The sequence below is a fragment of the Oncorhynchus mykiss genome, chromosome 11, assembly GCF_057628025.1.
Source record: "Oncorhynchus mykiss isolate SJ-2025 chromosome 11, ASM5762802v1, whole genome shotgun sequence".
Classification (NCBI taxonomy): domain Eukaryota; kingdom Metazoa; phylum Chordata; class Actinopteri; order Salmoniformes; family Salmonidae; genus Oncorhynchus; species Oncorhynchus mykiss.
This window is the reverse complement of record NC_143032.1, coordinates 75,160,858-75,175,799: the sequence shown is the minus strand read 5'-3', so window position 1 is coordinate 75,175,799 and position 14,942 is coordinate 75,160,858. Positions and strand designations below refer to the sequence as shown.

General features: G+C 41.5%; 1 protein-coding gene across 2 annotated transcripts; it reads right to left on the bottom strand.

Annotated features, from left to right (window-relative positions):
• Window positions 1-761: 761 nt before the first annotated feature.
• On the bottom strand, window positions 762-14,937 carry hscb (HscB mitochondrial iron-sulfur cluster cochaperone). 2 transcript variants are annotated; one of them, XM_021622124.3, is made up of 6 exons: window positions 14,470-14,937; window positions 13,477-13,573; window positions 2,105-2,194; window positions 1,441-1,585; window positions 1,137-1,184; window positions 762-1,007 (listed from the first exon to the last, which is right to left on the bottom strand). In XM_021622124.3, the coding sequence occupies exons 1-6, from the start codon at window positions 14,823-14,825 to the stop codon at window positions 913-915; spliced, it is 831 nt and encodes a 276-aa protein (XP_021477799.1). In that variant the 5' UTR covers window positions 14,826-14,937; the 3' UTR covers window positions 762-912. The 2 variants fall into 2 exon arrangements, with proteins under 2 accessions (XP_021477799.1, XP_090047250.1); XM_090191124.1 differs by lacking the exon at window positions 1,137-1,184 and having other exon boundaries at window positions 14,470-14,927.
• Window positions 14,938-14,942: the final 5 nt, after the last annotated feature.

The following is a 14,942-nucleotide window of genomic DNA, read 5'->3' as shown; positions in this document are numbered from 1 at the left end:
ATTTTCAAGGTAGTATGTCTCCCTCTACAGGTTACGAGGTGCATATTCACAACTCACATTTCCCAGTGACTCAACCAGAGGACCTATTAATTACATGCTGCACTGACAGGCAGGATAATCATGTAAATGTTGTTTTCGGGCATTTCGATCAGTGCAATTAAATGTCTGTTTGCCATATTACATGTATTCAGTTGAAATACACCATCCTGACCCTCCAATGTCCTTAATACTGTATTATTTAGAAATATTTCAAATCAAAGTTTATTGATCACATACACATGGTTAGCAGATGTTAATGCAAGAGTAGCAAAAATGCTTGTGCTTCTAGTTCCGACAGTGCAGTAATATCTAACAATTCCCCAACAACTACCTAATGCACACAAATCTAAAGGGGTGAATGAGAATACGTACATAAATATATGAATGAGTGATGGCTGAGCGGCATAGGCAAGGTGCAATAGGTGGCATAAAATACAGTATATACATACATGAGTAATGTAAGATATTTAAGCATTGTTTAAAGTGGCATTGTTTAAAGTGACTAGTGATCCATTTATTAAAGTGGCTAGTGATTGGGTCTCTATGTAGGCAGCAGCCTCTGAGTTAGTGATTGCTGTTTGGCAGTCTGATGGCCTTGAGATGGAAGCTGTGGGGAGATCGAGGGAGTAAAGGATGTCATGTTTTGATTTGAATCAAACTGGATAATGTAACTGCCTTTTTAACTGACCAACTACACACACAAGAAGGAAAGCAACAAGTAATCAGTAAATACTTGACATTTATTTGTATACCTGAAACTCGCATGCGAATACATCTTTAAAACCTTCTATTCAAAATGTGGCATTGTATTTTTTTGAAAATATCAACAACCTTAAAATGACCCTGGAACCATCAAAAGGAAGTCAACACAGTTTACATTAGCTCTGAAAGTTTTTCCTTCACCTTCTCTTCAATGTTCGCAAAGTATTTCATTTGGGCGAGAAGCGCTTTGGCATCTTGAAGCTCTCCTGTTGAAAAGAAATAGACGTTGAGTGAAAGTTGAACCATGTCTCACCAGGGCATCAGCAAGCATCTCAGAAGACTGAAGACAGAGGAGGGAAGAGTAACACTTTGCCCTCTGAGATAGTGCAGCATACCTTTGTGCAGGGATGCATCTATTTGTTCAGTCAAGTCTTTCAACTTCTCTGCAAGTAAAAAGGCAAACTAAAACTTGAATACATTTTGCATTTAGGGGCCATACGGTACAATTTCATCACCCCGAAAAAATCTCATTACTCTCATTAATCTCATTATTCTCATTACATTACTGGAAAAGTAATTACTGGAAAAATAAGCAAAACACTGATCCGTTTCATTAAACTCACATCCTGCCGATTCAAATCAACATACTCAAAAACAAAACAGAAGTAACCGGAGTAAAATGACTTTTTCAACCCAGACCTTTCATAGAGGCGCCTATCTTGGCCGACTCTTCTTTGCTTCGTGCCTCATCCAGTGCTTGGTTGATCTCCATCAACTCCATAAGGAACAGAGGATCAGCCCCCGCATCAGTCCCCTCCTCTATCCCCATGCCATTCAGCTCCAGCTGAAATAGAAGCAGTAACTCAATTTTTTTTAATAATAATCTGACATTGAAGGGAACACAACATTCCACCAGGTTGTCACATATAAACATATCACTGACTGTCTGGCATGCTATAAAAACAAACAAGTACAGTAGAAAAACTGATGGGGGTGGTTTGTGCTGCTGATTGCTCTTAGGGGTTCTAGGCTAGGTTACTACAACTGGTTGTTTAAAGGGTTCTTGCTACGTTAATACTATTTAACTGATTGAATTGGTTTGAGAAAAAGGGATTGTTAAGAAAAACTGTGCTAACCACCGAAGGTTGGTGGCACCTTAATTGGGGAGGACGGGCTCGTGGCAATAGCTGGAGCAGAATACGTGGAATGGCATCAAATACATGGTTTCCATTCCATCCACTCCATTCTAGCCATTATTATGAGCCGTCCTCCCCTCAGCAGCCTCCACTGGTGCTAACATTAATTCAAAGTGTGTCTGTATAAATAATCAAATAAAAATTTAAAACAAGGACATCAAACTCACCATGTAAAGGCCACGACTCAAAGGCTTGAGCAGGGTCCTGTATGCTTTGTTTACTAGGGCTGACTGGTATTCAGAGTACTCTTGTTCTTTCTGACAAAAGAAATAGACAACTTTAACTTACAAATAAAGATTTGGTACACCAGTACATTGGGCATATAGACTAACTACAGTACAGTGATCAGACTGACATCACATAATGGTAACATACAGTCATATCCAAAATTATCGGCACCCTTTACAAAGATGAACAAAAAAGACTATGAAATAAATTATACAAATACTGAGTTATATTGTTAAGGTCAATGGCATCATGAACTTCACCAAGTGCATAACATTTTAGCCAAAAACCTGGTTGCCTCTGCCAGGAGGCTGGAACCTGGCCGCAAGTGGATCTTCCATCAAAACAATAATCCCAAGTTCACATCAAAATCCACAAAGAAATGGTTTATTGAGCACAAAATCAAAATTATGCAATGGCCAGCTCAGTTTCTGGACTTGAACCCCATTGAAAACCTGTGGTTTGAATTGAAGAGAGCAGTCCATAAGCACAGATGAAGGATATCAAGGATCTGGAAAGATTCTGTACGGAGGAATGTCTAAGGTTTTATTTAGATTTATTAGGAACCCCATTAGCAACAGTTAGTCTTACTGGGGTACAACACATGAAGAAAAAGACTTGACATTCATTTAAACATTAACATGTAGTGTGTGTGTGCATCTATCAGTTCCACACACATGCCAGTACACACAACAATTAGATCACATGGGGGAGAGGAGTTGTGCCGTGAGGTGTTGCTTCATTTGTTTTTTGAAACCAGGTTTGCTGTGAATTTGTTCTGGACCTGGGGGCTGTGAAAAGACCCCTGGTGGCATGTCTGGTGGGGTAAGTGTGTGTGTCAGTGTGTAAGTTGATTATGCAAACAATTTGGAATTTCCAACACATTAATATTTCAGTCAGTCTCTCTTCAACTCTTAAACAAGAGAGACTGGCATGCAAAGTATTAATATTAGCTCTCTGATTACAGTCGGGCTGCTCTGTTCTGGGCCAGCAGCACCTTAACTAGGTCTTTCTTCAAGATGAGATCAAACTAGAGTCTGCACAACTTGTTTTGTGGAGTGTGGTGTCAAAAAAGCAGAGCATCTCTTTATTAGACAGACATCCCAATCTTTACAACCATTGAATCTATATGTTTTGAACATTAGAGTTTACAGTAACACCAACTAACTTAGTCTCCTCAACTTGTTCAACAGCCACACCATTCATTACCAGATTCAGCTGAGGTCTAAAACTTAGGAAATTATTTGTACCAAATGCAATGCTCTTAGTTTTAGAAATGTTCAGGACCAGTTTATTACTGGCCACCCATTCAAAAACAGACTGCAACTCTATGATCCCTCCCAGTGTGTTCTCCAATCATATAAAACATTTCAGAAAAAGGGTCAGTGCCGTTATCCTCGTAAGCAGAGGGTGCCGGAGTATTGAAAACAGGGGTGCCAATAATTCTGACCTCTATCTAATTTATTACTTGTTAAACAAAATCTCTTTCTCTGAGCAATAATATTAGTATTAAAGAATCTAATTGTCAAAACAATGTTTGCATACAATATAGCTGAGTGTTTGTATTAGTTATTTTACAGTATTATTTTGCTCATCTTAAATAAAGGGTACCAGTCATTTGGGATGTGACTGTATATAGAGAATATTGGACGTCAGACACACAAAAATAAACAAACACATTTAACACATCTTTCCTCAAACTGTCAAACTGTCACAAATGTGGGAAAGACCATGTCACCATGGGAATTACATTACAAGTTATTTCACACATTGCCACCTCTCCGACTCAGAGGGATTGGGTTGAATGTGTAAGACACATTTCGGTTGAATGCTTTAAATTGTGCAACTGACTAGGTATTCCCCTTTCCTCTATATCCATTTATCTTTAAAAGCCAAACCCTGGGTGATAATTAGATTCTTCGACAGTTCTTGACACTTTACAGTGGGAAGCGGGTTGGAATGTGTCTGGATCCATCAGGGAACAGGTATAAGTGAGATGTGGTGGATGGGTGTAACGGTGGATACAAGCTTAGTGTGCATCCCAAATGGCACCCTATTCCATCCAATAAAAAGTAGTGCACTACAAAGTGAATAGGGTGCCATGTGGGATGTCGTTTTGGAGATGGCTGACAGGCAGAGAGCATTTGCAGCTGTCAGGTCCTTCAAACCCAGGCAGGATCAATAGACTCCAGTGGTGGCCAGAGGGGCTGTCATGTCAACAGTATGCCCTTTGTCTTTACCTGGATGCCTCAAATGCAACAGGAGCATCCTGGAAACCTTGTAATTGTAAGTAATGAGTTTTACCCCCTGTAGGACTGAGTCAAATTAGGGAATGTAGCCAGGGGTGCTGATTTAATAATACAGTTGGAAAGTTGTGTAATGATTTGGTTGTGGTAGAGGAATCCTTGGCAGCATGTTTTGCGTTCAGTCCCATTGTGCAACAGTATAAGGTCAGCTAATTAGGTGATAACTGTCTAGTCCCATTGAAGTATAGTGGGTAATTTAAATTATATCATTATCCCAGCCGATGTAGATTATAACTGTCTAGTCCCATTGAAGAATGGTGTGTTATTTAAATTACATAATTATCCCAGCCTATCATCATCCCATGATATTACAGGGTCTAAAATGGTTAAGTGTGAAATGCAAGCACCCATTCCTAGTACTGTCCATTCCTAGTACTGTCCATTCCTAGTACTGTCAATTCATAGTCCTGTACAGGCCTAGTATTGTCCATTCCTAGTCCTGTACAGGTCTAGTATTGTCCATTCTTAGTCCTGAGAGGCCTAGTATTGTCCATTCCTAGTCCTGTAGAGGACTAGTATTGTCCATTCCTAGTCCTGTAGAGGCCTAGTATTGTCCATTCCTAGTCCTGTACAGGACTAGTATTGTCCATTCCTAGTATTGTCCATTCCTAGTACTGTCCAGGCCTAGTATTGTCCATTCCTAGTACTGTCCAGGCCTAGTACTGTCCATGCCTAGTATTGTCCATTTCCAGTATTGTAAAGGCCTAGTATTGTCCATTCATAGTCCTGTCCATTCTTAGCACTGTAGAGGCCTAGTATTGTCCATTCCTAGTATTGTCCATTCCTAGTATTGTCCATTCCGAGTCCTGTCCAGGCCTCGTCCTGTCCAGGTCTAGCATTGTCCAATTCCCAGTACTGTAGAGGCCTAGCATTGTCCATTCCTAGTATTGGCCATTCCTAGTACTGCCCAGGCCAAGTATTGTCCAGGCCTGGTATTGTCCATTCCCAGTACTGTCCAGTCCTAGTACTGTCCATTCCCAGTACAGTCCAGGCTTAGTACTGTACATTCCCAGTACTGTCCAGGCCTAGAATGGCCCATTCCTAGTACTGTCCAGGACTAGTATTGTCCATTCCTAGTCCTGTACAGGACTAGTATTGTCCATTCCTAGTACTGTACAGGCCTAGTATAGTCCAATCCTAGTATTGTCCAGGCCTAGTATTGTCCATGCCTAGTACTGTACAGGCCTATTATTGTCCATTCCAATAACTGTACAGGCCTATTATTGTCCATTCCTAGTACTGTACAGGTCTGGTATTGTCCCTTCCTAGTACTATCCATTTCCAATACTGTACAGGCCTGGTATTGTCCATTACGAGTATTGTAAAGGCCTAGAATTGTCCATTCCTAGTACTGTACAGGCCTAGTATTGTCCATTCCTAGTACTGTACAAGCCTGGTATTATCCATCCCTAGTACTGTACAGGCCTGGAATTGTCCATTCCTAGTACTGTTCATTCCTAATACTGTACAGGCCTAGTATTGTCCATTCCTAGTACTGTAGAGGCCTAGTATTGTCCAATCCTAGTCCTGTCCATTCCTACTACTGTAGAGACCTAGTATTGTCCATTCCTAGTGTTGTCCATTCCTAGTACTGTACAGGCCTAGTATTGTCCATTCCTAGTCCTGTAGAGGCATAGCATTGTCCAATCCTAGTACTGTAGAGAACATGTATTGTCCATTCCCAGTCCTGTCCAAGCCCAGTCCTGTCCAGGCCTAGCACTGTCCAGGCCTAGCACTGTATAGTCCATTCCTAGTCCTGTCCAGGCCTAGTCCTGTCCAGGCCTAGAATTGTTTATTCCTAGTCCTGTAGAAGCCTAGCATTGTCCATTCCTGTACCTGTACAGGCCTAGTATATTCCATTCCTAGTCCTATAGAGTTCTAGTATTGTCCATTCCTAGTCCTGAGAGGCCTAGTATTGTCCAATCCTAGTATTGTCCAGGCCTAGTATTGTCCATTCCAAGTACTGTACAGGTCTAGCATTGTCCATTCCTAGTACTATCCATTCCCAGGACTGTACAGGCCTGGTACTGTCCATTCCTAGTACTGTACAGGCCTAGTATTGTCCATTCCTAGTCCTGTCCAGGCCTGGTATTGTTCATTCCTAGTCCTGTAAAGGCCTACTATTGTCCATTCTTAGTCCTGTACAGGCCTATTATTGTCCATTCCTAGTACTGTTCATTCCTAGTACAGTACAGTCCTAGTATTGTCCATTCTTAGTACTGTATAGGCCTAGTATTGTCCATGCCAAGTATTGTCCAGGCCTAGTACTGTCCATTCCTAGTACTGTCCAGGCCTAGTATTGTCCATTACGAGTACTGTACAGGCCTGGTATTGTCCATTCCTAGTACTGTAAAGGCCTGGTATTGTCCATTCCTAGTATTGTCCATTCCTAGTACTGTACTGGCTTTGTATTGTCCATTCCTAGTACTGTACAGGCCTAGTATTGTCCATTCATAGTATTGTTCATTCCTAGTACTGTACAGGCATAGTATTGTCCATTCCTAGTACTGTACAGGCTTTGTATTGTCCATTCCTAGTACTGTACAGGCCTAGTATTGTCCATTCCTAGTTCTGTACAGGCCTGGTATTGTCCATTCCTAGTATTGTTCATTCCTAGTACTGTACAGGCATAGTATTGTCCAATCCTAGTACTGTCCATTCCTACTACTGTAGAGGCCTAGTATTGTCCATTCCTAGTACTGTAAAGGCCTAGCATTGTCCATTCCTAGTATTGGCCATTCCTAGTACAGCCCAGGCCTAGTCCTGTCCAGGCCTAGCATTGTCCATTCCTAGTACTGTAAAGGCCTAGCATTGTCCATTCCTAGTATTGGCCATTCCTAGTACTGCCCAGGCCTAGTACTGTCCAGGCCTAGTATTGTCCATTCTGAGTACTGTACAGGCCTGGCATTGTCCATTCCTAGTACTGTAAAGGCCTGGTATTGTCCATTCCTAGTACAGTACTGGCTTTGTATTGTCCATTCCTAGTACAGTACAGGCCTAGTATTGTCCATTCCTAGTTCTGTACAGGCCTGGTCTTGTCCATTCCTAGTATTGTTCATTCCTAGTACTGTACAGGCCTAGTATTGTCCATTCCTAGTACTGTAGAGGCCTAGTATTGTCCAATCCTAGTCCTGTCCATTCCTACTACTGTAGAGGCCTAGTATTTTCCATTCCTAGTGTTGTCCATTCCTAGTCCTGTAGAGGCATAGCATTGTCCAATCCTAGTACTGTAGAGGACATGTATTGTCCATTCCCAGTCCTGTCCAAGCCTAGTCCTGTCCAGGCCTAGCACTGTCCAGGCCTAGCACTGTATAGTCCATTCCAAGTCCTGTCCAGGCCTAGTCCTGTCCAGGCCTAGAATTGTTTATTCCTAGTACTGTAGAGGCCTAGCATTGTCCATTCCTGTTCCTGTACAGGCCTAGTATATTCCATTCCTAGTACTATAGAGTTCTAGTATTGTCCATTCCTAGTCCTGAGAGGCCTAATATTGTCCAATCCCAGTATTGTCCATTCCAAGTACTGTACAGGTCTAGTATTGTCCATTCCTAGTACTATCCATTCCCAGGACTGTACAGGCCTGGTACTGTCCATTCCTAGTACTGTACAGGCCTAGTATTGTCCATTCCTAGTCCTGTAAAGGCCTACTATTGTCCATTGTTAGTCCTGTACAGGCCTATTATTGTCCATTCCTAGTACTGTCCATTCCTAGTACTGTACAGTCCTAGTATTGTCCATTCTTAGTACTGTAGAGGTCTAGTATTGTCCATTCTTAGTACTGTAGAGGTCTAGTATTGTCCATGCCAAGTATTGTCCAGGCCTAGTACTGTCCATTCCTAGTAATGTCCAGGCCTAGTATTGTCCATTCCGAGTACTGTACAGGTCTGGTATTGTCCATTCCTAGTACTGTAAAGGCCTGGTATTGTCCATTCCTAGTATTGTCCATTCCTAGTACTGTACTGGCTTTGCATTGTCCATTCCTAGTATTGTTCATTCCTAGTACTGTACAGGCATAGTATTGTCCATTCCTAGTACTGTACAGGCTTTGTATTGTCCATTCCTAGTACTGTACAGGCCTAGTATTGTCCATTCCTAGTTCTGTACAGGCCTGGCATTGTCCATTCCTAGTATTGTTCATTCCTAGTACTGTACAGGCATAGTATTGTCCATTCCTAGTACTGTACAGGCTTTGTATTGTCCATTCCTAGTACTGTCCATTCCTACTACTGTAGAGGCCTAGTATTGTCCATTCCTAGTCCTGTCCAGGCCTAGTCCTGTCCAGGCCTAGCATTGTCAATTTCTAGTACTGTAAAGGCCTAGCATTGTCCATTCCTAGTATTGGCCATTCCTAGTACTGCCCAGGCCTAGTACTGTCCAGGCCTAGTACTGTCCAGGCCTAGTATTGTCCATTCTGAGTACTGTACAGGCCTGGTATTGTCCATTCCTAGTACTGTAAAGGCCTGGTATTGTCCATTCCTAGTACAGTACTGGCTTTGTATTGTCCATTCCTAGTACTGTACAGGCCTAGTATTGTCCATTCCTAGTACTATCCATTCCCAGGACTGTACAGGCCTGGTACTGTCCATTCCTAGTACTGTACAGGCCTAGTATTGTCCATTCCTAGTCCTGTAAAGGCCTACTATTGTCCATTGTTAGTCCTGTACAGGCCTATTATTGTCCATTCCTAGTACTGTCCATTCCTAGTACTGTACAGTCCTAGTATTGTCCATTCTTAGTACTGTAGAGGTCTAGTATTGTCCATTCTTAGTACTGTAGAGGTCTAGTATTGTCCATGCCAAGTATTGTCCAGGCCTAGTACTGTCCATTCCTAGTACTGTCCAGGCCTAGTATTGTCCATTCCGAGTACTGTACAGGTCTGGTATTGTCCATTCCTAGTACTGTAAAGGCCTGGTATTGTCCATTCCTAGTATTGTCCATTCCTAGTACTGTACTGGCTTTGCATTGTCCATTCCTAGTATTGTTCATTCCTAGTACTGTACAGGCATAGTATTGTCCATTCCTAGTACTGTACAGGCTTTGTATTGTCCATTCCTAGTACTGTACAGGCCTAGTATTGTCCATTCCTAGTTCTGTACAGGCCTGGCATTGTCCATTCCTAGTATTGTTCATTCCTAGTACTGTACAGGCATAGTATTGTCCATTCCTAGTACTGTACAGGCTTTGTATTGTCCATTCCTAGTACTGTCCATTCCTACTACTGTAGAGGCCTAGTATTGTCCATTCCTAGTCCTGTCCAGGCCTAGTCCTGTCCAGGCCTAGCATTGTCAATTTCTAGTACTGTAAAGGCCTAGCATTGTCCATTCCTAGTATTGGCCATTCCTAGTACTGCCCAGGCCTAGTACTGTCCAGGCCTAGTACTGTCCAGGCCTAGTATTGTCCATTCTGAGTACTGTACAGGCCTGGTATTGTCCATTCCTAGTACTGTGAAGGCCTGGTATTGTCCATTCCTAGTACAGTACTGGCTTTGTATTGTCCATTCCTAGTACTGTACAGGCCTAGTATTGTCCATTCCTAGTTCTGTACAGGCCTGGTCTTGTCCATTCCTAGTATTGTTCATTCCTAGTACTGTACAGGCATAGGATTGTCCATTCCTAGTACTGTAGAGGCCTAGCATTGTCCATTCCTAGTATTGGCCATTCCTACTACTGCCCAGGCCTAGTATTGTCCAGGCCTAGTACTGTCCATCCCTAGTATTGTCCATTCGTAGTACTGTCCAGGCCTGGTATTGTCCATTCCTAGTACTGTACAGGCCTAGTATTGTCCAGGCCTAGTACTGTCCATTCCTAGTACTGTACAGGCCTAGTATTGTCCATTCCTAGTTATGTACAGGCCTGGTCTTGTCCATTCCTAGTATTGTTCATTCCTAGTACTGTACAGGCATAGGATTGTCCATTCCTAGTACTGTAGAGGCCTAGCATTGTCCATTCCTAGTATTGTCCATTCCTACTACTGCCCAGGCCTAGTATTGTCCAGGCCTAGTACTGTCCATCCCTAGTATTGTCCATTCGTAGTACTGTCCAGGCCTGGTATTGTCCATTCCGAGTACTGTACAGGCCTAGTATTGTCCAGGCCTAGTACTGTCCATTCCTAGTACTGTACAGGCCTAGTATTGTCCATTCCTAGTACTGTACAGGCCTGGTATTGTCCATTCCTAGTACTGTACAGGCCAAGTATGGTCCATTTCTAGTACTGTACAGGCCTGGTATCATCCATTCCTAGTACTGTACAGGCCTGGTATTGTACAGGCCTGGTATTGTCCATTCCTAGTACTGTACAGGCCTAGTACTGTCCATGTCTAGTACTGTACAGGCCTTATATTGTCCATTCCTAGTACTGTACAGGCCTGGTATTGTCCATTCCTAGTACTGTACAGGCCTGGTATTGTCCAATCCTAGTACTGTACAGGCCTGGTATTGTCCAATCCTAGTACTGTACAGGCCTGGTAGGCCTATTAACCAATTTTCAAAACCTCTATTCAAACATGAGCCTTCATGAAAATCCTAGCGTAAACCTAGCCCTAGCACTGGATTACTTTTTCAAAACCCTGACCCCCGCATTTTCTCTTATACCAGCGTTAGCCTTTTGCAAAACTAGGGCACAGTTATTATAATATTAAAATATTTGAACGGACGTTAGAATTCGATTAGCCTACTTCTGGGAGTATTCAAAACATGACATAGGCCTATTTGAATAAAAATGCTAAAATGTAATTCAATTATGTATTTGACATTTTCGACATACAAGGATAGACCATGACATTTTTATCAAACAACAGTTTTAGAACAGTTTTTATGACTATTAAAAACATAGTTTTAAAAAAAAAATGTAAATGTAATTTTTCACAGGTGCACCTTGTTATTGTCGGTCAATCAAAGCTGCACTCCTGTCCGAGGCACCATGTGTACCATGTGTAGCCCCTTGATCAACATCCATTATACTACACATAAGAGTCATTGGACGAAGGCGACTTCTGTAAGGGGGAGTTTGTAAAGGGACCCAATGCTCGGTCTGAACATCTGCGTCTCCAAACATCTGTGTGAACGGAAGACGGACACCACAAATGTATTTTACATTTGTGAATTTAATTTGGATGTGATATGAAAGTAAAAGGATTTATGTTTCAAGAAACGTACCGCAATTGAGAATCGATTCACGTTTAGATGGAGTATTTGGCTGTTTTGGCTTCCAGAGCCAATGCGCCTTTAAACAGAACATGTAAGGTCTTTGGACTGTAAGGAGTAAAGTTAAGCTCCTTTAGTCCATTATTGGGCTACTCCATGTGTAGCAAGTGAAGTTGGAGATTTCTAATCAATGCAAAATGGAATTACAATTACGGAATAAAGTTGGCTATATTTTTTATTTTTTTTATTTTTATTTCACCTTTATTTAACCAGGTAGGCTAGTTGAGAACACCTTTATTTAACCAGGTAGGCTAGTTGAGAACACCTTTATTTAACCAGGTAGGCTAGTTGAGAACACCTTTATTTAACCAGGTAGGCTAGTTGAGAACACCTTTATTTAACCAGGTAGGCCAGTTGAGAACAAGTTCTCATTTACAATTGCGACCTGGCCAAGATAAAGCAAAGCAGTTCGACACATACAACGACACAGAGTTACACATGGAGTAAAACAAACATACAGTCAATAATACAGTAGAAACAAGTCTATATACGATGTGAGCAAATGAGGTGAGATAAGGGAGGTAAAGGCAAAAAAAAGGCCATGGTGGCGAAGTAAATACAATATAGCAAGTAAAACACTGGAATGGTTGATTTGCAGTGGAAGAATGTGCAAAGTAGAGATAGAAATAATGGGGTGCAAAGGAGCAAAATAAATAAATAAATAAATAAAATAAATAAAGTAGGGAAAGAGGTAGTTGTTGGGGCTAAATTATAGGTGGGCTATGTACAGGTGAAGTAATCTGTGAGCTGCTCTGACAGCTGGTGCTTAAAGCTAGTGAGGGAGATAAGTGTTTCCAGTTTCAGAGATTTTTGCAGTTTGTTCCAATCATTGGCAGCAGAGAACTGGAAGGAGAGACGGCCAAAGAAAGAATTGGTTTTGGGGGTAACCAGAGAGATATACCTGCTGGAGCACGTGCTACAGGTGGGTGATGCTATGGTGACCAGAGAGATATACCTGCTGGAGCGCGTGCTACGGGTGGGTGATGCTATGGTGACCAGAGAGATATACCTGCTGGAGCGCGTGCTACGGGTGGGTGATGCTATGGTGACCAGAGAGATATACCTGCTGGAGCGCGTGCTACAGGTGGGAGATGCTATGGTGACCAGAGAGATATACCTGCTGGAGCGCGTGCTACAGGTGGGAGATGCTATGGTGACCAGAGAGATATACCTGCTGGAGCGCGTGCTACATGAGAAGTGATAGGCTACAATGATCAACCAATAGTTAGGCTGTTGTTTAATATGAATAGAGCTGTTGTGGCATTAGAACCAGGAGCACAGCAAAACAGTCTCAATTAGCCTTACTAACTAGCTAACTTAACTGGCTAGAGTAGCTTCTTTACATCGATTTGATGGTCATCACAAGTTACCACAGTCACAAAGTCATAAACCTAGGCTATTTCAAATATGTATCTGCATAAACATGAATTCAAACCTAACCTTAGCAAATAACATTAACCACACTGTTAATTTAAGGTTAGGCATAAGGTTAAGACCCAAAAGCTCATTTTTGTTTTCATTAATTTTTACGATATAGCCAATTTTAACTTTGTGGCTGAGGTAACTATTAATGAGAACCCGATTATTTGACAAGCAGAGAGCACACCGCCTCACCTGATTCGCGCGAGCAAGTCCCCATTAAAGTTTTTAAACTTTAAAACACATGCATTTCAAATACCCAGATATCGCCCCCAAAATTGTATATCATTCTAATAGCAAAATCATTAAAAATGCCCATCCCTACTCAAAACCCAAGTGTTCCCAGCCTTATTGCTGTCAACTGACAAGCCCTGAGCCCTCCATCCATACCATAGTTTTCTGGCTGAAGTTGTCAGGGTGAAGAGACCGCTGGAGCTTCAAGTATGTTTTCTGCAGCCTCTGGGTATCCAGTGCAAAGGTCTGGTCACTAAAAATAAGCAATAACAGAGGTTAAGCATCCATTGCAACTGTAGGGTACTTTAGGGTGAATCTGTCCTATTAAAGGCCTTGTTTTTTAACTGATTGTGATTCCTACCCATGCATTTATTCCACATTTTGTTGTGTTACAGCCTGAATTCAAAATAGATTAAATACATATTTTGTTTTCTCAACCTTCAACACACAATACTCCATAATGAAAAAGTGCAAACATGTTTTTAGAAATGTTTGGAAATGTATTGAAAATGAAATACAGAAATATCTCATTTACATAAGTATTCACACTCCCTGTCCTTTACACTTGTGTGTATTCGGTAGTTGTTGTGAAATGTTTAGATTCCTTGTTAGATATTACTGCACGGTCGGAACGTGAAGCACAAGCATTTCACTGCACTCACATTAACATCTACTAACCATGTGTATGTGACCAATAAAACTGGACTTGATTGTATTGCACACAGAGTGAGTACATGCAATTATTATGTGACTTGTTAAGCACATTTTTACTCCTGAACTTATTTAGGCTTGCATTAACAAAGGGGATGAATAATTATTGACTCAAGACATTTAATATTTTCATGTTTAACAGTGGTGGATAAAGTACTCAATTGTCAAGATATCTTTTATAGAAAATTACTCAAGTAAAAGTCACTGAGTAAAATACTACTTGAGTAAAAGTTTGGTTTTAAATATACATAAGTATCAAAAGTAAATGCAATTGCTAAAATTAAGGGGTGTGAATACTTTCTGAAGGCACCGTTTGTGATGAGTGCAAACAAAATAGTGAATACAAACTAAATTAATAATAATAATGATAATAATAGGGAGCTTAGTGAGTGTGTAAACATAATGTAACATTTCAATTGAAAAGGTCATATCACTCACCACTCCATAATCAGGAAATAGGACGCCCTCTCATCTGGAGGCTGGACAAAGTTACACGATAAACAGAAGAAGGCCGGAGTTTGTTCGATAGACTGGCTACAGTTCCAACAGTGTAGCTTCACAGAGGCTGTGCAGAAAGTCGTTTGCAGTGAACTGACATGTTTTACTGTACTTTCGTTAAGTAATCTGAAGCCCGTGTGCCTCCTTGTGCCCTTACTGCTGAAGGTGATAGAGTTGTTGCATAGCGTTGCACGAGACGAAGCCTTTGATAACCATTGCCTGATAGCTAATAACTTTGGTGAATGCTGAAGAGCCTGCGATATGCAAATAATGCCTAAATTATTCAGTGACAGCATTGTTGACAGGTCAAAGCATAGGTTAGTTGTCTAAATGTGTATAATGGAGCACTTCCTGGAGAATGATGTTTCTTCTTCTACTGTATGATAAGCGACAAAAAAGCGCACTACTGCCGC